The sequence below is a fragment of the Camelus ferus genome, chromosome 8, assembly GCF_009834535.1.
Source record: "Camelus ferus isolate YT-003-E chromosome 8, BCGSAC_Cfer_1.0, whole genome shotgun sequence".
In the NCBI taxonomy this organism is placed as follows: Eukaryota; Metazoa; Chordata; class Mammalia; order Artiodactyla; family Camelidae; genus Camelus; species Camelus ferus.
In genome coordinates this window covers 71,268,327-71,291,285 of record NC_045703.1, presented here as the reverse complement: position 1 = coordinate 71,291,285, position 22,959 = coordinate 71,268,327, and the positions used below count along the sequence as shown (strand labels likewise).

The following is a 22,959-nucleotide window of genomic DNA, read 5'->3' as shown; positions in this document are numbered from 1 at the left end:
TGGCCTCTCCTTGTGCAGATTTGCCTTAGTCTGTAATTCTTCAGAACATTTGCTTTAATCTGATACCACCTACACTTTTTCCCAGAGTTGAGTGGGAAAACTCAAGAATAATCCAACTGTCAAGTTCATAACCAAAAAAAACAAAAACAAAACCAAAGAAACTGGTTAAAAAAGAAGTCAGGCCATCTGGAATTTCAGAGATTCATGAAGATGGCAGCTGTATCAGTGACAGAAGTCAATGTGATAGGAATGACAAGCTGTAAGTTTCCCCATGTCCCGTTTCTTTGTTTTGAACATCCATGCACTGTATTGTTTTTTGAAGCGCAAAGGACTGCTCATCGCGTGTCTGTGTCATGACCTGGACCACAGAGGCTTCAGCAACAGCTACTTGCAGAAATTCGACCACCCACTGGCTGCCCTCTACTCCACCTCCACGATGGAGCAGCACCACTTCTCCCAGACCGTGTCCATCCTCCAGGTGAGCCGGCCCAGCCGCGCCCTGCTGCCCCCATGTCTGTCACCTTCTGAGAGACACTGGCCATCTGTAAGTAAACGAGGGGTCTCTCTGTGGCTTTACTTACAAACAGCAGCTGAGTTTCGTTGTAGAACCTTATGCTTAGAGTCATCCTTAGATACCTGTGAGTTCTTTGGATAAAGACTCATTTTTGAAAATTTATGTATGTATTTTGCAATCATATTTGATTCTTAAGTACATTATACCCTAGGGCAAAATTTGTTTTGTACAGTTAATTTAATTTATGTGGATTGTCATATTCTTGAACCAAGAATGTTTGGAACAACAAATCTTGAAAGTTAATAAGCTTTTAAGTGCATTGAAGTTCCTTTATTTTTTTCTTTTGTGTGTTTTTATATTTTATTGTATTCCTTTTAAGATGATGTTAGTGACTGATCTAGATGCTGACAGACCTTCACTGTCTAAGATGCATATGCTCCTTCTTTACTTAAAACCATTGTCCTCAAACTGGTCTTAACAAAGTAGCTATTACCTAATGGTCTGAATGCTCTCACAGGCAATTTTTAAAAATGTGATCTGTCTTTGACTGAAGAACAGCGGTTCCCGTTTCTTCCTCTCACTGGCAGCACCTCAGAGTAGGAAGGGAAAGCTCAGTAGGTCTTCTGATTACGTGTCTGCAGGAGGGGTTCTGGATGTTCAAGGCTGTGGAGGGGAGCCCCACAGCAGCTTAGGCAGCAGGCCAGGCTCTGGGCACCTTGCGGAGCAGAAGGGTCTTTGCCACTTGGTGCCAGTTTCCTCCCTCGTGTAGCCCAGGCCTCCCTCCCACCACCTCTCCTCAGTTGCTGTGAGTGGCTTCTCCCGTGTCCTGCCCGCCCAGTGACTGGTAGTCCTGCATGCTCGGATCTTTGCAAAACCCAGCAAAATTTACCTGTCTCGGGCCCTCTTCCTCAAGACCGAGAAGGTCAGTGATGAGGTCACTGAAGCGCATGTGTGCTGTGGTCACCTGCTGGCTAAGAGTGGGGGGACTGTTAGATGAGGCTAGAGAGCTGTTTCACTCAGTCTGGGCCACATCCAGCTGGTAGCTGAACGTTGCACTGCTCGTGGGCTGGTTATGTCCCTGGAAGCAACGGGCAATCACCATTCCTGATGTTCCCTTAAACGATATGTGGCACGGATGGATGGTTAGATAAAGTCAAACCACATACCTAGAAAGTTAAGCAGAATAAAAGGTGTGGGTGAATATATGTGTGTCGGTGTGTCTGTGATTGTACACGTGTGTAGTATAGATGCGTGCTTGTATACATATGACACTCACATTAGAACAGGCAGACAGACAAACATTGTAGAACTTTGTGACAGTTTATATCTGCACTTTGCCCCTATTCATCATGTGAGGTTGTTTATTTGAACAGGAAGGAGGATAAATTCCAGAAATGACATCAGGACGCCTCCATTTAGGGATGATTAGAGCTCACTGAGTCCCATGCTCATCCTCTGCCCCAAATGAATTTGTTCGTTTGACTGTGACATTTCTGACAATTTAATCTGCAAGTGAACTTTAATAACCTTCATAATGCTTCTTCGGAAAACCTATTTTAAATACAGTAGAATTAGTTTTTTAAAAGACCAGGATTGCAGAGTACATTGCTGCCAGTTGGAATAAAGCAAACCGTGTGACTTAGCATGTGTTACAAAGCAGGCGGGAGTGGGGCGGTCGGACCCAGCCGAGGCCAACTTCCAGCCAGGAAGATCGCTCTGCTTGCTGCCCTCGACAGCAGCGGTGGTTCTGAGTGGTCTGCTCATTTTCAGCAAACCCTCAGCAGCGTGGGGGGCCCTGTTACCTAGCGCCATGGGCCATGCCACCTGGTGCGGGGTTCCCAGAAAGATCGAACATCGTCACTGGAGCTCACGGCAGTAAATTAAGTCCAAGCAAGCTGTTGGCACCCACAAAGCTGTGGGAGCGCAGTTAGATTCCAAGCGTTAGAGAAGGGATTTCAGTCACTGGCGAGGCAGAACGAGGGGCACAGTCGTTCTTCTGTCTTCAGAGAAGAGACGGTTCTCAAGAGATCACTAGGATGGGCGGCTGGATGGGAGGGCTGGTCATGGCCACAGAGTCGGGCGAAGAGCCCACCAGGTAAAACCTGAGTCCGTATCCTGGACTGACCAAGCCCCCCCGGATGAACTGTGACAGGGAGAGACCGTGGGGGCCAGAAGCTCGTGGCCCCACCTCCATGAGCAGGGTTATTCGGGAAGGGCTCCCCCCTTTTCTGGAAAGTTCTGCACTCTGCTGATGTTACATGCTCATGAGACTCCCCTGAATGTTTCTTCTCAGCTCCATCTAACTGCCTCTTGAAATTCATTTCTCTAGCAAACACACTTGTCCAGTGCCTCCCAGCGGCCGGCACATGCTTTGGGCCCGGGGTCTAGTCATAGCGAGAGCACGAGGCCCTGCCCTCCTGCAGCGCCCGGTCTGGAGCGAGGGGGTCGGGGCCGGAGCTCTGCCCTCCCACTAGGCCCCTCCCCGCTCTCCCGGCCTGCCGGTGGGGTTCCTCCTCACCCTAGCAGGCCCTGGCCCTCACACCTGCGTGTCAGCCGAGGGTGCAGTAAGACGCTTTTTCCAGACGCTCACACTGGGCATCTGGTGTGGCCAGAATTGTGCTGATCATTTTACCTCCTGTGGTGGTGCCTCATTCCCCCGACCGACCGCACAGGTCAGTGACCCTAGAAGAGTACCCCCCCACCCCCAGCGCCCCCACACCCAGTCGCCAAGACCTGCCAGTTTTATATTTTGTCAGGACAGCTCCGGACTTGACCAGTGAGGGTGGTCTCCTTGGGTAACAGTAAAAATTTCAACGTCCAGATACTGAAATATGAGACAGAACAATATGTCGTTGCACCTCACGGGCACCTCTGACAGCCCTGTCCGTCCACGCAGCTCCCGGGGGTGACGGGCTTTCCTGCTGCCACCCAGGTCTCTGCACAGACTCATTCACTGCGGCCACCAGAGGGTCATGCTCTTGGAACTGTTCATCCTTTGACAACATGGCCTGGATAGGAGATACAAAGTTCAGTATGTGATGGTTAGAGATAGCCCCCATCAGGCCTCCTCGAAGCCTTGTGTGCAGTGCGTGTGTGTGTGTGTGTGCGTGTGTGCGTGTGTGCGTGTGCTAAGTCTCATTTAGGGGAAAGTGAGCAGATACGTCTCCTTAGGACAGAGCTTGGGTGGCTCAGGAGGGCAGTGTAAGTGGAATGCTACAGGTAAGGACATTATTGCACGTGGACAGTGGCCAGAAAGTAGGTGGACTTTCTTACCTAAAACTTAGCCATGTGTTTTTAGTAATGGTGATGGAACCATTAGTGTTGGAACAGCAAATCCATTTTAATACTGATTTAATACTTTACTATTCATATTTGTTCATTTTAATATTCAAATCACTTTCCTAGTAAGATGTTAATGATATTTTGAATACTGAAGTGCCCCTATTTCTGTCTTTTGCCTTCTGTGAATATCCCATGTTCAATGAGCAAAAGTCAAAACTTGAGGAATTAGGAATGATGATTTAATTATTATGTAAAGGTTCTCATCATTCCATTAATTCTGAATTATCTAGGGCTTTTGAAATACGTTTTTAGATTTTTTAAATGTTATCTTTATACCCAGCATTTTGGGACCCCATGGCATTTCCATCGCCTTTTGTGGCAGCAGCGTTCCTGTGACGTAGCCGGCGCAGTGCCAGCCGCAGGAGGCAGAGCAGGCTGTGTGTACTGCAGTCGTAGCAGAGGCGTTACGCTTCTACTCAGCACTGTCCCTACTAAGAAACTACAATGTTCTAGTTGATTATGGAGGCCAGCTGAAATCCACCCTTTTCTACAGATGTGCTCTGAGTGGAAGTGGTCTTGGGCTGTAAGTTCACTTCTGGGAGTGTCTGTTTGCTTGCTTGTGTCTCCCCGCTCCCCCAGCTCTGCCTGCGGAAGTTATCCTGGTAGATTTTCTCATCATTTTTACCACCATCATCACAGCAACCATTTCATCATTTCTCAGGTACTTACCGTAAACCAGAAATGTAAGAATTTTGCACATGTTAATGCATCTGATTTTTATGGTGTCCTGTGAGGCAGGTATTATTATTCATTTCCATTTTACAAGTAGGAGAACGTGCATGAAAGAGGTTAAGTAGCTTGTTCGTTGTCACACAGCTAGTAGGTGGCAGAAGGATACTGAAAACTAGAGTTGACGCCAAACCCTGTGTTCTTAGTTACAACACTCTCATGTTTCCTGTGTGTGGTTTGATGCAGTAGGAGATTAAAATCAACGTAAGTGTTGTGTATCTTCTCAAGGCACTGTCGTCGTCAGTGTTGATGCAGTTAGTTGCGTCACTGACGTTTTTCATCCCAAAGCCCCAGAAAGATTCAGCCTCTGCCTGTTGCTTCCAGTGACAGTGATTCACAGCCCAGTGGGGGCAGGCTTGCTGGGGGCGAGGCCTGGATGGGTTGGCGTGCAGGTCTGAAATCTGAGCTCCAAAGCCGTTCCATAGAAATCTCTCTTATTATTATTTATTATCATTTATTATTAATTATTTATCATTAGTTATTTCATTGTTAATCTCTAAGCAGCATAGGGCTGTGGGGAGCATTATTTATGATTAATAATCGTATTTTAAGAGCTTGCTGAGGAGGACTGATCGTCTGCTTCCTCGTTCTGACCTGCAGTCCCCACCGCTGCTGGAGTGGCTCATGTAACCCACGGGCTCTGCACGTCACCACCTTACATAATCATCGGTGGCTCCATGTTACTTTCCACGCTGTTCTTCAGTTCTGCATCCAGCCTTTTTTTTAAAACTTGTACTTTAGTTCTCACCATTTCTCTGTTAAATTCGCCTTAGTCACACTGGAATGTTTGTGGTCCCCACCAGACCCAGATGCGCGCGGCCTCCTGCTGCTCCGCCTGCTCTCCGTCGGGTCCGTCGGAGCTCACGGCGCCCCCAGGAAGAGCCTCCCGCACTCTTGCACCGTTAGCGCTCAGCCCATTCGTGCAGACCATCCCGCTCCGGTTTTGTGTGCTTATAGCTTGTCTCTCCCACTGAACAGCGAGCTCCTTAAGGAAAAAGAGCTTATGCTGTTCAGGGTCTCGGGTATGCTAGGCATTAAACCGCTTACACCCTGACACAGAGTGGAGCACTAGACTGAGTACCTGCGAGGTGAGACATATGTTCTTCCTTTTGTGACGGGGAAGACACAGCCCCGGCAAGAAAGGGGTGCCCCAGCAGTGAACTAGGGTGCTGAGCATCATGGTGTCTGAGAGCCCGCAGGGGCCTCAAAGACCAGCCACTCACAACGAGCCCCCGAGGAGCGCCGCAGCATCAGGACCACTGCAGCATCGTTTACATTCTCTGACAGCCCACACGTCGCGGCTCCTTAGAGCGTTTGCACACGGAGCCCATCCATCAGCTCTCAGACAGGAGAGTTGCATGCTGTTCACCCATCTTGGGGTCTTAGAGACATTTCTAAGTATAAAATGCTTGTTATTTTATGCTTGATTGATACAAAATGGGATCAACTGCCTTGAATTAATACGAACTTCAAAGTGTAACCTAGGATATTAGCTATAATACTCTCATCAGCTGGTATATAGAAGTATCTTATTATCTTACAAGGTTTTCTTAGGTTGTTCACCAGTGTGACATTGGAGCTTTCGAAAGATTTGCAGCTCTTTACCTGCTGTGGTTGGCTGCTGTATCCCCCTGGTTTTCTTTCGTTTTGGTAGGAGCAGACGCTGATAAATACAGACTATAGTCTCATGAGGGAAGGAGCCGTTTACTGTTTGTTTATCGTTTATTCCCTTCACACTTGTGAAATGCTGAAGGAAGCAGTGAGAGGGTCCCGGTTCATACGGCCGTTCACTACGAAGGTTCACTCCTGAACTTTCCCTCTTAGTTCTCCTTTAACGTTGAAAAGTGAAGTAGTAAGAGAAATAATGACACTTCAACAGCCAGCAGAATATACAGATCCTTTAAAATGGGCCTTAATTTGTCTTAGATCATGGACACTTTTGAGAATCTGATGAAAACATGTGCTTGTGGATGAGACCCTCAGCGTATTATGTGTAGTTGCACTGAGCTCATCCCTCTGTGGCCCCAGGCTAAGAAGTCCCTATTTTAGGGAGATTAAAACATAATTTTTAACTGCATGCTCGAATATTTTTCACACTGTAATTTAACAGCTGATTGGTGATAGAGAGAATGAAGCATGTAAATACACGTCACACGTGATCCTGCTTCAGACGACCTGCCAGTAGTGGACGTGTGCCTGAGTGCCAGCCAAACACACAGTCTGAACCATGTTTATGAGGTGGGGGCGCACAGGTCACAGGCGTCCGGTGTGAGGCCAGCTGCTGTGCCTGAGTTACGATCAAAGCGAAGCACACTTTGTAGCGAGGGCCAGTGTAAAGATTTCTTTCCTGTTAAGTTTCTACAATAAGAGTGTAGAGTTGAGGCTGAAAGGGGCTTGACAGTCGATTGAGTTTCGGCCACCTTCCCGGTGCCTTAATCCCTTTCCCTCGTCTCCGCTGGTTACTAACCAGCCTGTGCCTGAATGTCCCCCCACGGCATCCCACGCAGAGTTCACCTGGTAACTCGGAATGTTTCAGTGGTTCTTCCTTGTGTTGAGCTGAAGTCCGGCCTAACCATGCCCACCTCTTTGACTCTATTGTATTTCTGAAGACTGCTTCAAATGGATTGCATTACTGAAAATTACTGAAATAGCCAGTTTTATATAAACACTGCAGTTTCTCTTTAGTCAAATAAAATTTTTGACCATGTTTGAGCAGATGCTTTGTTTCAATTAGATATCAAAGAGTTATTTAAATTTTATAATTTGAAAGTGCAATCATGTGTTTGAAAGTGATTTATAACCTTAGAGCATTCTACAAATTCAAGTCCTTACTCTTGCCATTGTCAGGAAAAGAACCAACTCCATTTGTTGCATTTATGATAGAACAGTTTAAATATAAACATAATACCTTAAAAGTAGATAACACAAAGATTCTGATGATTGAAAATAAATGATGCACATACAGACATGTCAGAGTAATAGGAAGTAGACAGTATCTTAGTGAGGTATCCAGTTTTGTAAAGAAAAATACTTTAATAATTTCAAGTTTTTAATGTCTTTTATCAGCCAATAAATGTAGCCTAAGAAAAGTGGAAACAATTAAAAATCAATTTCTAGTATGACTATGTTGACTAATAAGTCATTAAAAATAATTGATGAATCCACAAATTGAATCTCCACTTTTTCTGTTTGAACAAAAATGACCCATTTTAATCTCAATTACAAATAAAAACCAAATTCTGAGAAACAAATTATTGTAAAAAGTCTTTAAAAGATTCACATATAGAAGAAAACTTCTCAGATGGTAGAGTCCACATGACCAGTGTCTGGTCTTGTCCAGGGCGATGATCTGCTGTGTCCACATCCCATGAGGGACAGAAGAAGAGAAAGTAGCCGTACAGGTTTTGCACCTCAGTGATTTATGTTTTATGTGAAAGCATTCTTGCCTGTAGGGAGAGGTTTTAATATGCCTTCATTTTATCTTCAGGTCATGGGACATTTTCTTCTGGGATACAGAAAAAATATGTTATTATTCATTAGGTTTGCAGAAGTGGACAAGGATATAGGTGACTTTTTAAGCCCATTAATTTCCAGTATAATGTGAAAATTACTGACGCTTTTAATTAGTTTAAAAGGAAAAATCTTGTGCTGAAATATTTACATTTTCCAGTCCTTTAATTACTTACTAGAAATATCCAAAAACCAGGGAGATACTTAAGTCGCGAGGATTTTGTGGTGGGAAACAATGTTATGTAGTTGAAACAGTTCATTTAAGTGGTAGCTTTGCTTTTGTACCTTAAAGAGAAACCAGAACAGTAATTTCCATTCATCGTTTCGAACTGCTCTTTGTTCCCCCCAAAACTGTCATGACCAGTTGCCGTTGCCTGACTATATTGTTTCAAGTAACTGAAAATGCCGTAAGATTGGAGCTTGTGCTTGTTATTGGTGGTGTTTATTTGTATTTTTTCCGTAGTTGGAAGGGCACAATATCTTCTCCACCCTGAGCTCCAGTGAATATGAGCAGGTGCTTGAGATCATCCGCAAAGCCATCATTGCCACAGACCTTGCTTTGTACTTTGGAAACAGGAAACAGTTGGAAGAGATGTACCAGACCGGATCGCTAAACCTTAATAACCAATCACATAGGTAAAAATAATTTTTAAAAGCCTAGAAGCCCAGGAAGTGTTATCTGGAATAAATTTATATTTAAGAACAGAAATGTAATTTGGCATAACTCTATGTTTGAAAGAAGAAATGTAAAAAAAAAGTATGTGTTTTTGTTTGATGTGCACTTACTGTTTACTTTAGAGATTTCATTATTTGACATGATTGCTGACTATGTGCTGTGAGGATAATTCAAACATGAATTGGAATTTAAATTGGTCACATAGGGGTGGGTATTTTCAAAGGGAAATCATCTTCTCAGAGTTCTCTCCTTGAATTTATCACAGTCCAGAGTTTGGTTATTGGCCTCACAGACTCAAAAGCAAATGAAAATGGATTCATCAGAATCCACATCTTATTAACTGAGCCAATGTGACTAATACCTAAATCTGGAATTCCATTTATTTATCTACACACATATATTTTAGTCACAAGCATCAGAATATTGGCATTCAGTGTGGTCATAATCATTTAGGAAGCCAGGTGGCAATCCATGGTTTGTTTGAACGTGGAGTCAGAACAAAGAGAATTAGATTACTTAAATGTTCTAGTGGCATCAGGCTAAGTTAGTTTGATTCCTTTTGTTCTGAGAAGGCGTGACTTGCCTGGTGGATTCAGAAATGTGTCAGGTGTGTTTGTTGTGAACCTGTCCACCCATCTGTCCATGAGACCTCAGTCCCCCTCACCAGTGTGTAGGTGGTACCACCAGCTTTTCTTTCCAGGACTTCCCTTTTGCTGTCTCCACGTCTGATCAAGTCCACCTTAAGCGACGCCACTTTAGCACTTGCTCATTGGCTCTGTTCTAGTCCTGCCCAACTTGAATTTGTGCGCTTTCTTCAGGTGCTTTGGGTACCTCCTCTGTGATCCATTAAGGTAGGATTGTAACATTTCTTTCCAGAGGAATCTGCTTTCAGGTTCTTAAAGGCAATTCACTCAGGTACTCAAATGCAAAACATCAGGTTTGCAAATGATCATAGACGTGTCACAAAGTTTATATCTTCAGGAATATGATCTCCACAGAATATAAGGGTGTCCGTGTCTGTGATTAAACAGCAATTGTGGGTGACCCAGTTCACCTACAAACAGGGACAGATCCAGACTTGGCAGAGCTTGAAACATCTACAATTTGGAGAACCCTCTTTGAGGAAAACAAACAAATCTCACTTCCATGTCGGGCAGTCTGGACACATCCCCAGGCCCTCCCAGAATGGGGCAAGGGTGAGTGCCCGCAGATGTCCTTCCCAGCACGCCCGCTCCGCCAGCCTGCCGGGGGGGCCTGGGACTTACTGCCCTCGTGGGGCTGTGCCTCTGGCACATTTTGTGTGTAGGTTTTTTACTAAGACCTGTAGAGACAGGTGTTTGTGCCCAGTTCTCTTTCTTAGGGCAATTATGAGACTTGAGAAATATGCCCTGGATGAAAGTGTTCTGTGGCTTGCTGGAACCCATGTGCATACATTTTTTATTTTTTAGGTTATAAATGAGTTGTGTAAGTAGTATTGAGTTTCATGCATATGTTTTTAGCAAAATGATTACAATAATAAAATTATTATAAAACAGAAAAATGTTTAATCTAATTGCAAATAATATACTTGGTGCTTAATGCACATAGACCTGTTAGTGATGCACACTGTACAGCCTGTATGACTAAATCATCTGACAGTTAATAATTTTAAAGGTAATGCATATTTGTTTTAACAATTCTGAGAGTGCAGAGGCATAAACAAGAAAAATAGTGATACAGTCTTCCATTAGTATGAGGGTGGGGGCAGGATGCATTCCAGCAGCCCCTGCAGACACAAGGGTCCAGCAGTGTTGACGTCTCTTTTACGAAATGGCCTAGGACAGTTGGTGCGGCCACTCTCCTGTCCACACACTGCCCGTGAGAAACTTACACACTGCCAGCAGGCCCCACACCCCAGAACCCCAGCCTGTCAGGAGCCATACCATCGATGCATTCTCCTGTGTTTTCAAAGCTGTGTGTCTGTACACAGTATATATGCACAAATATATGTTTTTCTCTTTCCTTTTTTAAAACAAAAGTGTGACTAGAGGCCTTCCTCAGTCTCTGCAGGGGATGGTTCCCAGGACACCACCGCCGTAACAAAATCAGAGGTGGCAAGTCCCTAGATCGCTCGGCCAGCCCTTGTGCCGGGGGTTCCGCGCCTGCGGGTTCAAGCACTAGCGATCGTAAACTAGGGCACCTTCCGAGGTTGGGTGGGTCTGCGGACGCAGCACCGCAGACAAGGAGGGCAGACTGTGCACCAGACGCTTGGCTCTGTTAAGTTCTGTCTCATCGTGTAGCGTGGATACTAGCGAAAGGCTAATTAAACCTTTCCCTTTTTGATCAGATGTTTCTAGAATTTTGCACTGTAAATAATTCTGCAGTAAACTCTCATAAAGTCTTACCTACTAGTCCTTTAAAAAATATATATCATATCACGCATGGTGCTAGAAACTTAGACACATGTTAAATTTTCTAAAACAACTACAGAAAGTCACACTTTTCCTAACACAGGAGTGAAACTGTTTCTCTTTCAATATGCCGTTCTATGATAAGCCACCGCATTAAGGATCTTTCCATGCTTGTTAACTGTTGCTCCTACTTCTGTTTATTCGTCTATTCATAACTTTTGTGTATTTTTTGTTGAATTGTTTACTTTTTTAATAAAACAGTTTGCATTCTGTATTTTTGTTAAGGATATTAAATTTTTATGTGTTATATGTTACAAGCATTTTCTTTATGTGCTTTCCAAAAATTTTATTTTAACTACAAAGAAATTTAATTTCGTGAGGTCAAATCTGTTACTTGTTTTTTTTATCAAATCTGGTTTCATGTCTTGCTTATGAAGGCTTCCCCTATCCTCAAAGTAATATAAATAGTACTTAAAATTTTTTGTGTGTATTTCTATAGTTTTAATTTTCATAGTTAGAACTTAATGCTTCTGGAGTTATATTTTTATGAACATAACTTTTATTTCTTCCTTATGAGTTGAATCAATAACATTTAACTAATAATCCATTTATTCCACTGAATTGAAGTGTTCATATAAACCCAAATAATTCTTTGGACTCCTTAGGCAATTTAAATGCTAATTATCTGGCCCTCAAGCTGTGATCATACTGTTTTGATTACTGTAAGTATATTGAAATTTATCATACATACCTGGTTAGATAGCCTTCATCTGTCACTTACTTTCTAAAAATTTCATGGAAATTGTTACTTAGTAAATATATTTTTTATATTTTTATAAGAAAATTTTCAAACTTAGGCAAAGTAGAAATTATACTGAAACATCTGCTCATACCCATATTTAAGAATGTTTAACATTTCAATACATTTTATTTACCTTTTATTTCCCCACTGTGTAGCTTCCTTATAAATTATGACATCATGACCCTTTGTCTCCTTCATCGTGAATACTTAAAAAGAAAAAGAATGTTCTATCAGGCTTGTTTTCATATTCAAAACATCCACACTGGGATTTTGGATGCAGTTATATTGCATTTATTTCTTCGCTTGTAAATCAAAGTATATTTTCTTCTTACCCAAAAACATTGGCATTACTTTTTAGCCTTGAATAACGTTTTATATAATTTGTTTACACAGGTTCTGTTACTCTTTTGGTAAAACTATACTGATTGTTGTATAGATTTTATCACTTACGAATGTATTTTTTCCCATTTTTAACTAGAAATACAGTTTCCAATATAAACAAAGTAATGAATTTTTATTACTTCTCTGTTTTGCTTCATGTGTTTAGAAACTTTGTTACTAGGTGCTTATGCATTTGTATTTGTCGTATCTTTGTGACTTATCCTCTTGTCACTACGAAGCTAATTCTCTCTTTTTCTGGTAATACTGCTTGCCTTAAAGTGCTCTGTGTCTAACAGCCACACCAGCTTTCTTAGGCTTCCTGCTGGCATGTCTGTTCTTTTCAGTCCTTTGCAGCCTCCCCATCTGCATCTGTATATGTAAAGTGTGGCTTGTAGTCAGCAGTAGGTGAGGCTCAATCACTGCTTCCTTCAGGACTGTCCTTCGTTTGCATTCAGTGTAATTATACTTGTGTTTGTCTCATTACCTTGTTTGTTTTCTCTTTAACCCTTGTTCGTTGTCCCTCCTTTCCTGTCTTCACTTGACTTAATTATTTCCTCTACTGCTCTGTTCTGTATTTTCTACTGGCGTTCATCGTGCTACCTCTACATTTTCAAGTGGTTGATCTTGAGTTTACATGAATCTGCGTCTTCATCGGTCCACCTGGTTTAATATTATTCCATTTCTGTAGGATGTAAAATCCTTAAGAAGACAGAATTCCTTCATACACCTTTTTATCTTTTCTTCTGTTGTTGTTGAATATTATGCTACTGCGTGTGTTGTGTATACCACACAGGTTGCTAGTATTTTACATTAAATAGTTAATTGATTATTAAAGAATTTTTGAAAAGAAAAAGATAACCTGTCTTGGTTTCTCACATCTGCATCATTTCCAGTGGTTTGCATCCATTTGGGTGGAGCCACACTGCTCCTGGCATCATTTTACCTCGGTCCACAGCCAGCTGTACCATTTCTAGCATGCTGGCCGCACAGTCCCTCGGCCTCAGTTTATCTGAAAATGCCTTTATTTGGCTTTACGTGTCAAAGGTATTCTTGCTGGACTTAGGATTCTAAGTTGTCAGGCTTTCAGAATTTCTAAAATGTTGTTCGTCTTCTGGCCTCCATCTTTTTTTGTTTGTTTGCTTTGTTCCATTTGGTTTGTTTTTCTGATGATTTTTGATTTTTACTGTTAGTCTCCTGTATGTAGCATGTCTTTTTTCTGGCTGCTTTAAAGATTTTCTCTGTGTTTGGGTTTTTTTCCAGCACTTTGTTTGTAATGTACCTGAGTGTCTTCTTCATACTTGTCCTGCTTCAGCCCCTCTGAGGTTCCCGGTTCTCTGGGCTGCTGGTTACAAAGAAATGTAGTGAAATTTTGACCATTATTTTTCTTCAAACATTTTTTTTCTGCCAACCTGTCATTTTTCTTCTGCAACCCTAATTGCACATGTGATGGGTCACTTAATATTGTCTCACAGGTTATTAGAGCTCTGTATTGTTTTTTCAGTCTTCTTTCCTCCCTGTGTCTCAGTTGCGGTAATTTGGTGTAATCCTTCTAATTTCACTAACCCTTTCTAATGTTCTCTCTAATCTGTTGCTAATTCCATCCAGTGATTTATTTTACTTTATATATTGTGTTTGTCAGTTCTGAAATTTATTTTGAATTCATTTTCATAGCTTCTGTGTCTCCTAAAATTCCTATCTCTTCACTCATTGCAGCCAAGTATGCATTTTCCTGGAGATTCTTTAATGTATGTATCAGTTACTTAAAAATCCTGTCTGCATTTCCACCGAGTACTCTTTAGGTCTTTTTTGTTGACTATTTTCTCTGGGTCATGGAATACATTTTTCTATATCTTTAGGAGTCCTAGTAATTTTTTAATTTATATACTACCTTGTGGATAATATGCTCTGTTATCTTTCTGGATTCTGTCATCATTCTCTGAACGTAATTTACTTTTATTTTAGTGGCCAGTTAAGTTTCTCATGAATTAACCTAAATTTATGGATATGTGCCTTTAAGCATTTTTGTGTGTGTGATTCTGTTTCTGTTTTGGCCTTGGTCCTTGGATTCAGCCAAGGATTTGAAAGGAATATGAATGCAGATTTTGGGACTACCTCCTTCGTGGCCCTTCCCTTTTCATAATTTTTCTTCTCCACTTCCATGTGCTCTGGCAGCGCCAAATGCTGACCTGTCCTGGCTCTAAATATCTCATACCCTGACTGAGCCATACTCTTGGTAGAAAAGCTAATAAATGTGGACTACACCCAAGGTTGAACCAACCCTTCCAATGTCTGCCTATTTTTAGATACTCAGATTGCCTTCAGAGTTGTTCTTAAACTTTGTTCATGATTTATGTATTTTCTCATTGCCAGAATTCTAAAGATGTGTTTCCTATCTATCCATTTCATTATGTTCTCCTTATCAGTCGATAAGGTTAATCTCTTGTATTTTCTAGGCATACAGTCCTGTCATCTACAAATAATGTCATTTGTTCCACTTTTCTGATATTAATACCTGTTTTGCTTTCTCATTTGACTGTAACGAGCACCTACAAAACAATGTTGGATTATGCTGGAAAAAGCAAGTATGTCTAATAGGTGCTCGATTTTAATTGTAGGAATTTTAGATTTTTAATTTTTTATGTGATGTTTGATATTTTTGATAAATCATTTTCATCATGTATGGGTTTTTTTCTTCTTGTTCATATTTTTATTAAGAATTTTATCAAATCCTTATTCATGTTCCAGTGATAATATGATTTTCCTAATTTCTTAGTGTTGTTAATTTCTTATTTTAGTAATAGATTTTTAAATTTCCTAATTTTGTGCTACCTCTGAGTTCTTTGTACTCTATTCTAGTTTCCTGTGGAATTACTTGTTTGAGATGCTGAGAAGATTAATTTTTCTCATTTTTAGCAAGTTTGCATCTAATCCATTAATTGACATATAGTTGACTTTTTTGTATGCTATCATAATTTGCTATTAAGATTATGATAGTTTATGAAATTAAGCTTTTCTCTAATCTAGAAGAGCTTAAATAAGTAAAGGTATCCATTTGGGGAAGTTTAAATAATAATTTGTAAAACCATTTTAGTCTGGCACATATTTTTAATGGAAGATCTTAACAAACTTTCTAATTTCTTTATAGTTTGAGGTTTTTGTTTTGCTTCGTTTTTCCATTTTATTTCATCTATTGTTCAATTATTTTGCTAGAAAATTGTTTTTCCTTTAGATTTTCAAATTCGTATAAAATATTTACACAAATTATTCTCACTTAAAGTTTATTTGATCTTACTATTTTGTAATTGTCAATTTTCAATAGTTTGTATTTTTATTTCTCTCTTTGTTTCTTAATCAGATTTACCCTTTCATTTTAATTGTTCTTTTTTTTACAAACTTGATTTTTAAAAATGTATTACTTCTTTCTTATGTTTGCCCTTTCATTAATTTTAACTTTTTCTTTATGCCTTCTTTGTACTTTTGTTGTTCCTTCTCTTATTTCTCCAATTGGACAATAAATAAGATATGTGTATTACTATTTGACTACTAATTGAGCTTGTACCCTGCAGGTTTTTGATGAAGCAATCTTTTTTTTTTTTTTTTTTTTGAGTTTTTAGATTGTTTGCCATTTCTGCTCTGTTCGCTCACTGATGTAGGAGTTAGTTTCCCAGGTACTTGGAGTGTTTGCGTGTTCCTGAGGGCGCTGCTCTGGGTCATTGTTAGGAGAATGGCATGTAAGTTGTCGTATGTATTGTCTGATTTTTCTAAGGTAGATGAGTGATTAAAGCAAAAATAGTATTACTGTAAAGTGAGGTTAATATAATATGTAGAGATTAAATATATGAAAGCAATAACAAATGATGAGAGGTATACAGAATTGCATTGTTGTAAGATTCTTGTTTGTGAAGGGTGAAGAGTGAAGTGTTAGTTGGGCCAATATTAATTTTATGTATATGTTATAAGTATGGATATTTTAATCTGTAGAGAAACCATAAAATATTAAACTGTAGCTTTTTTTACAGAAAGAGGAGGGCAGGGCAAGAGGAACAAGAACAGAGGCAGCAGATGGAAAAAAATTTGAAGATGGTAGACTTGAACCCAATATAACTAACAATTAAATGTCAGTGGATTAATTGTAAACTAATGCCAGTGGCCTCAACTGAAGCCAAAAATTATCAGACTTGATAAAATAGCAATACTTAATTATATGTTGGGTAAGAAATAGACACTTTAATTAGAAAGACTCAAATAGGTTGAAAGCAAAATGCTGGAAAGAGATATACCATGCCAATAGCATTAAAAACTGTGTGGCTGTATAAATATCAAACAAAGTAGTTTTAAAAGCAGAATATTGTGAGACATAAAAAGGGGTAATTTACTATGACCACGGGGTCAATACACAGGAAGACAACAATCCACAATGTGCACACACCTAGTAACAGAGCTTCAAAACACATAAGGAATAAAGCTCACAGTACAGAAAAGGAAAATAAACAAATCAACACCATAGTTAAAGAGTTTTACATTCTTCTTTAAATAACTTATAGAACAAGTACATAAAAGATCTAAGGCTGAGGAAACTGTGAACAACACCATCAACACAGCTTATTTTGTGTATACTGAACAATGCCAAAGCACTCCGTCTCTTTGCAGCTGCACGTGGGGCGTTCACAAGGCAGACTACAGACTGACTAAAGTAAGTCTCAGTAAATTTCAAAAGATTGAAATCATACAGTGTTTTTGACTGTGATGGAAATAAAAATAACAATAAACTATGTAGACAAGATATGAACATCAAAGAGCCCACTTCTAAATAACTCATGTAACAAGGAAGAAGTTACAAGAAAAATAAGAGAGTATTTCAAACTGAATGATAATGAAAACGAACTGTCAAAATTTGTAGGACTCAGTTAAACAATGCTGAAAGGGAAACGTGTAACTTTAAATGCCTATATTAGTCAGTGTTTTAAGATAACACCTTCAGCATCTAGAAAAAGAAGAGTAAATTAAATCCTAACTTAAGTAATTGAGAGTAGAGCAAGACAATAAAACAGAGAGCAGCGAACAAGAAAGAAAACTAATGATGCCAATAACTGGAGCTTTGAAAAGACAATTAAAATGTAAAAACCCCAGCAAGACTGAGTAAGAAAGGAGGAGCCTCACGCGTCACCAATGTTAACAGTCAAAGAGAGGATGTCATTATGGATTGTGGGCATTGAAGAGGCAATAAAAGACTATTATCAATAGTTTTATGCTAATTTGAAACATAAAATGGACTAATTCCTTGAAAATTACAACTTACTATATACAAGAGCCAAAATGAGACAGAAAATCTGAATATCCCATTAAGGAAACGTTTTTCTTAAACAAACAAAAAAACCCCTCCAAGACCTCGTGGTTTCACTTGTGAGTTCTGTCAAACATTTATGGAAGAAAGAATATCAATCTTATACAAAATGCTTCTGAAAATGAGACTGGGAACCACTTACCACTTTGTTTATGAAGCCTGCATAATCCTGATACCAAAATCCAACAGACGTTGCAAAAATAGTAAGTTAAAGATCTGTATTCCTCATGGGCATAGATCCAAAATTCTTAACAAAGTTTAACAAATTCAGTCACATGTACAAAAGACAGTATAACACGTGGACTTTGTCTCAGGAATAGAAAACAAGTTTAACATTTGCTCATTAATTCCTAGTGATGGGACAGAGAAGAAACATAATCATTTCAGTAGATGCAGAAGAAGGATCTGAAAAAAACCTCCATTCACAGGGGAAAATATCTCAGTAAACTAAGAATATAAGGGAACTTCTTTAATTTCATGAAGAGCATCTTTGAAAATACTGTGGCCACCACGAAGATAGATGATATATTAAAGACTTTGCCTCTAAGACTGGAAACAAATCCAGGATGCCTGCAGTGACCACCTGTAGTCTACTTTGGGCTGGAGGTCCTAGCCAGTGCATTATACTGAAGACAAACAAATAAATGAATAAAAATTAGAAAGGAAAAAGTACACCTGTCTTAAAGTCACATGCCATCTACTAAAAATTTCCTAAGGAATCTCCAAAAACATCTACTAGAATTAATAAGTGAACTTAGCAAGTTCACGGGATAGAGAGTCAACATTTTTTAGAAAATTATTTCATATATTACAGCTATTATTTGGAAATTGAAATGAACAAAACAATTTGATCTGCATTGTCATTTTAAAAATGACATGCTTGGGAATAAATTTAACAGATGATATAAAGTTTCTATATTAAAAATACAAAACATTTCCTGATAAAAATAAGGACTATTGAATGGAGAAATACATCATGACTATAAATTGTAACACTTAATATTGCTGTCAATTCTCTGCGTTCTTCCAAAATTGCAGTCTTCATGGAGATCCTAGCACAGTTTTTGGAGACACTGACAAACTGACCTGAAATTCATGTAGAAATACAGAAGATCCAGAATAGTCAAAACAATTTTGACAAAGCAAAAGTGAAATTGGAGGACTTACACTGTCTGATTTCAAGACTCACCATAAAATAATGGTAATCAAGTCTGTGTGTTGGTGTCAGGCTAGTCAGATTGGTGGAACAAAAGACACACACCACGCAGCCTGTTGATTTTCAGCCGAAGCGCCAAGATAATTCAGGATGGTCTTTCAACAAATAGCCTTTTAATTACTGAGGTTTCAGTTGGATGATAGACTTCAATGCAAAAGCTAAAGTTATAAAATTTTTAGAACAAAACATAGGAGAAACTCTTTATGCTCTTGAGTAGGCAAAGATTCCTTAGCACGCAAAAAGCACTAACCTGCCAAGACATTCATCACAGGGTACAAACTTTCAGTTGTAAGATGAGTAAGTTCTGGGCATCTAATGTACAGAATGATGATTACAGTTCGTAACACTGTTCTGTACACCTGAAATCTGCTAAGAGAGGTCTTAATTATTCTTACCACACACACACACACACACACACACACGAAATGTAACTCTATGGATATGTTAATTAACTGCTATAATCATTTCACGATGTGCACATATATCAGATAGCCACACGGACAACCTAAATATATACAACTTGCTTTGGTCAATCAAACCTCAAACCTGGAAAAAACAAAACCAAAAAAAGCACTCACCTTCAAAGAAACAAATAGGTGATAAATTGGACTTCATCACATTAAAAACTTATGATCTTCAAAACAGCCTTTAAGGAAATGAAAAGACAAGCCACTGAATGTGAGAAAATATTCTCAATACTTATGTTCAATAATGATCTTATGTAACTCTTACAACTTAATAATAAAACAAATAACCAAAGTAAAAATTACATGAAAAAATTTCCTTTTAAATTTATTTAAGAAAAAATGTGATACACTTTAAAGGAGATGAAGTAAGTACAAATGATGTGAAGTGAAATATAGTAGTATGTTGAAGGTGACTGTCTGAAACGTGAGCCTATGGGACCAGAGGAACTGGCTGGCAAGGAGGGCGAGCAGGGAGTGCAGACACCGAGAGAGACGTGTGATTCCGCAGCTGTGGGTTGAGTACCTTTAAGGGCCGAGCCTGGGCCGAGTGCTGGGAACATAGCGAAGAACAGGACAGCCACTGGCCCTGCTGTGCTTCCAGTCTAATAGGGGGGTGGACGTGCCAACTAAGTAACTTTACAGCACATTGAAATAGACTTTATTCTAGAAAACTCTTAAGGGGTGAATTGTGCCCCCCTACAAATTCATTTTAAAGCCCTGATTCCCAGTATTTGGAGACAGGGCCTTTAGAGAGGTAATTAAGGTAAAATGAGTAAATGATGGCCGAGCCCTAATCCAGTGTGACTGATGTCCTTGGAAGAAATTTGAACAGAGGCATGACGGAAGACATGTCTGTGAAGATATGGGGAGAAGCTGGCATCTGCAAGCCAACGAGAGACGCCTGGAACGTGTCCTTCCCTCGTGGCCCTCAGAAGGAACCAACCCAGCCAATACCTGATTTTCGACCCCTGGCCTCCAAAACCCAGGCCAGTGAGTTTCTATTGTGTCAGCCGCCTAGCGCGCTGTGCTTCGCTGCAGCAACCCTAGCAACCTGATGCAGCGGCCTAAGGGGGTCTGTCTTCTGCAATCAAAGGACCCGACTGACCAGGGGAGCGGGCAGGCTGGAGTTCGGGAAGCGAAGATCCTGGCCAGGCCTGGAGACGTCACTGGGGCTTCCTGGATGTGGGGCAGCGTTCGCTCTGTACCTGCGTGGCTTCATCGTCCTCTCCCATCGCCCCGCTGCCCTGGTAAGCCTGCACCAGGCGCTGTCTTCCCTCCTGGGTGCGGAGCGAGTGCGTGAGGAGACTCCTCCCTCACCCCTGCCGGGTTATGGTCTCCTGATGGTCCCACCTCGGGTCAGGTCTAACAGCCCCGGCAGGGAAGCCTGGGTTCACTGCCCGGAAGAGAAACTCCAGGAGTCCCACGTTTCTGCTTCTTGGAGCAAAGGGGCGAAGTGATGGGGTGAAATGAGATTCTCCAGCCATGACCGGTGCAAGGTTTCGTGGAGAAGGGAAGTTAAGAGGGTCGTCGTGACCACGCTGAAGAGCTGTTGGGCCGTTTCCACTGCAGCATTACACAGAATCCAGAACTGCATGATTTGACCCTGTTTGCAGTCGCAGCTTCTCTGCAATAGCACCTAGGCCAGCTGGGCAGGGCGAGTCCAGTGTCCTGACTCAGGCTGGGCACATGGGAGCACGTGGGCCTGTGTCCAGGGAGGGAGTTTGACCAGAAGACGCCCTCACACTTCTGTACCATTCCTGTTCCTCGGAGCCTTGACGTCACGTGGCCCTCTGCCTCTTAGGCGGGGATGCCATCAGAGCTGGCCTGTGCCAGCCAGAGGGGAGCAGGGGCCCTCAGCTGCACAGACGTCAGAGATTCTGAGGATGCGACTCACTGTTGACCTGGTAAGGAGAGGCTCCAGGCTGTGGGGGAGGTGAGGAATTTGCAGCCATGCCTGGAACTGAATCGTTTTCCATTCCATTCTGGGCCCGAGAAAACTGCTGACAGAAATGACTTGGACACACAGCAGTGAGGAGATCTCAGAGAAGGGGGAGTGGGGTGAGAGGGACAAGGAGAAAAGCACATTCTATCCTGGAGGACCGGAGACCGACGGACGCCGAGTCCAGGGTTGAGGCTTAACCAGGGGCTTAGGCAACACACCAAGAATCGGATGCTGAGAGAACGCCTCACCGTCAGCCGATGCTCTGCAGCTGAGCGTTCAGACCTTTCAGGCCAGGGGGTTGACTCCAGGCTTTTCCTCTGCCTGCTAGCATTTATTGAGTACCAAGTGTTTATAAAGTGAAGTGCCACCAGCGGAGGAGAGCTTCAGAGTAGTACGAGATGATTCTTTGGTGACGCTGGCTAGAAGTTTTGTAGGTCTGTGGTTTACACTGAGGTCTGTGATCCATTTTGAGTTACTTTTTGGTGAAGGGTTTAAGGTCTGTGTCTAGATTCATGTTTTCTTGTTCCAGCGCTTTCTGTTGAAGGGCGCTTTGCTCCGTTCGTGTTGCTTTTGCTCTTTGTCGGAGATCATCTGACTACATTTATGTGGGTCTGTCTGGGCCTCTCTTTCTTTTCCGTTTATCTACGTCTCTGTTCTTGCACCAGCACCATCCTGTGCTGATTACCATCGCTCTATGGTACGTCTCGAAGTCAGAGGGTGTCAGTTCTCTCATTTTGTTCTCCTTCAATATTGTGTTGATTATTCTATGTGTCTTTTCTCTATATATAAATAAGTATTTCATTTTTGGAAGTACTAATGTAAATGGTGATGTGTTTTTAATTTCAAATTCCACTTGGTCATTGTTGGTATATTAAAAATGATTGACTTGCATATGTTAACCTTGAGTCCTGCAACCTTGCTATAATCACTTATTAGTTCCAGGAGAGGAATGATTTTGTCAGTTCTTTTAAATTTTCTACATAGACAATCATGTCATCTGTGAACAAAGACTGTTTAATGTCTTTTTTTCCCAATAAGTGTACCTTTTATTTCCTTTACTTCTTTTACTGCATTAATAAGGACTTCCAGTATGATGTTGAAAAGGAGTGGTGAGAGGGGACACCCTTGCCCTTCCCACTCCTGAGCTTAGTGGGAAAGCTTCTGGTTTCTCACCATTAAGTATGATGTTAGCTATAGGTTTTGTGTAAATATCTGTCGAGTTGAGGGAATTCTTCCTATGCCTAGTTCACTTTTATCATGAATGAGTGTTGCATTTTGACAAATGCTTTTACTGTATATATTGATAGGATAAAGTGATTTTCTTTTTAGCCTGTTGATATGAATGATCACATTAATTGATCATTGATGGTTGAACTAGCCTTGCATACCTGGGATAAATCACACTTGGTCATGGTGTGTATCTTTTTATTCAGTGTTGGATGTGATTTGCTAATGTTTTGTTGAGGACACTCATGAAAGATACTAGTCTGTAGTTTTCTTCTTTTGTAATATCACTGTCTGGTTTTGCTACTAGGGTAACACTAACTAGCTTCACAGAATGAGGTAAGAGTGTCTCCCCTGATTCTCCTTTGGAAGAGACTGTAGGGAAGAGGTATAACTTCTTCCTTAAATATTTGGTAGGATTT

General features: G+C 40.9%; 1 protein-coding gene across 9 annotated transcripts in view; it reads left to right on the top strand.

Annotated features, from left to right (window-relative positions):
• The window catches only part of PDE10A (phosphodiesterase 10A), a 537,273-nt gene that overhangs the window by 490,651 nt on the left and 23,663 nt on the right, over positions 1-22,959 (top strand). For 7 of the 9 annotated variants that reach the window (XM_032485326.1, XM_032485325.1, XM_032485330.1 and 4 more), the window contains 2 exons: positions 323-478; positions 8,559-8,731. In XM_032485326.1, coding sequence (XP_032341217.1) covers positions 323-478; positions 8,559-8,731 — 329 coding nt within the window. The remainder of the gene's footprint in view (positions 1-322; positions 479-8,558; positions 8,732-22,959) is intronic. The other 2 variants (XM_032485329.1, XM_032485331.1) reach the window with 1 other exon arrangement.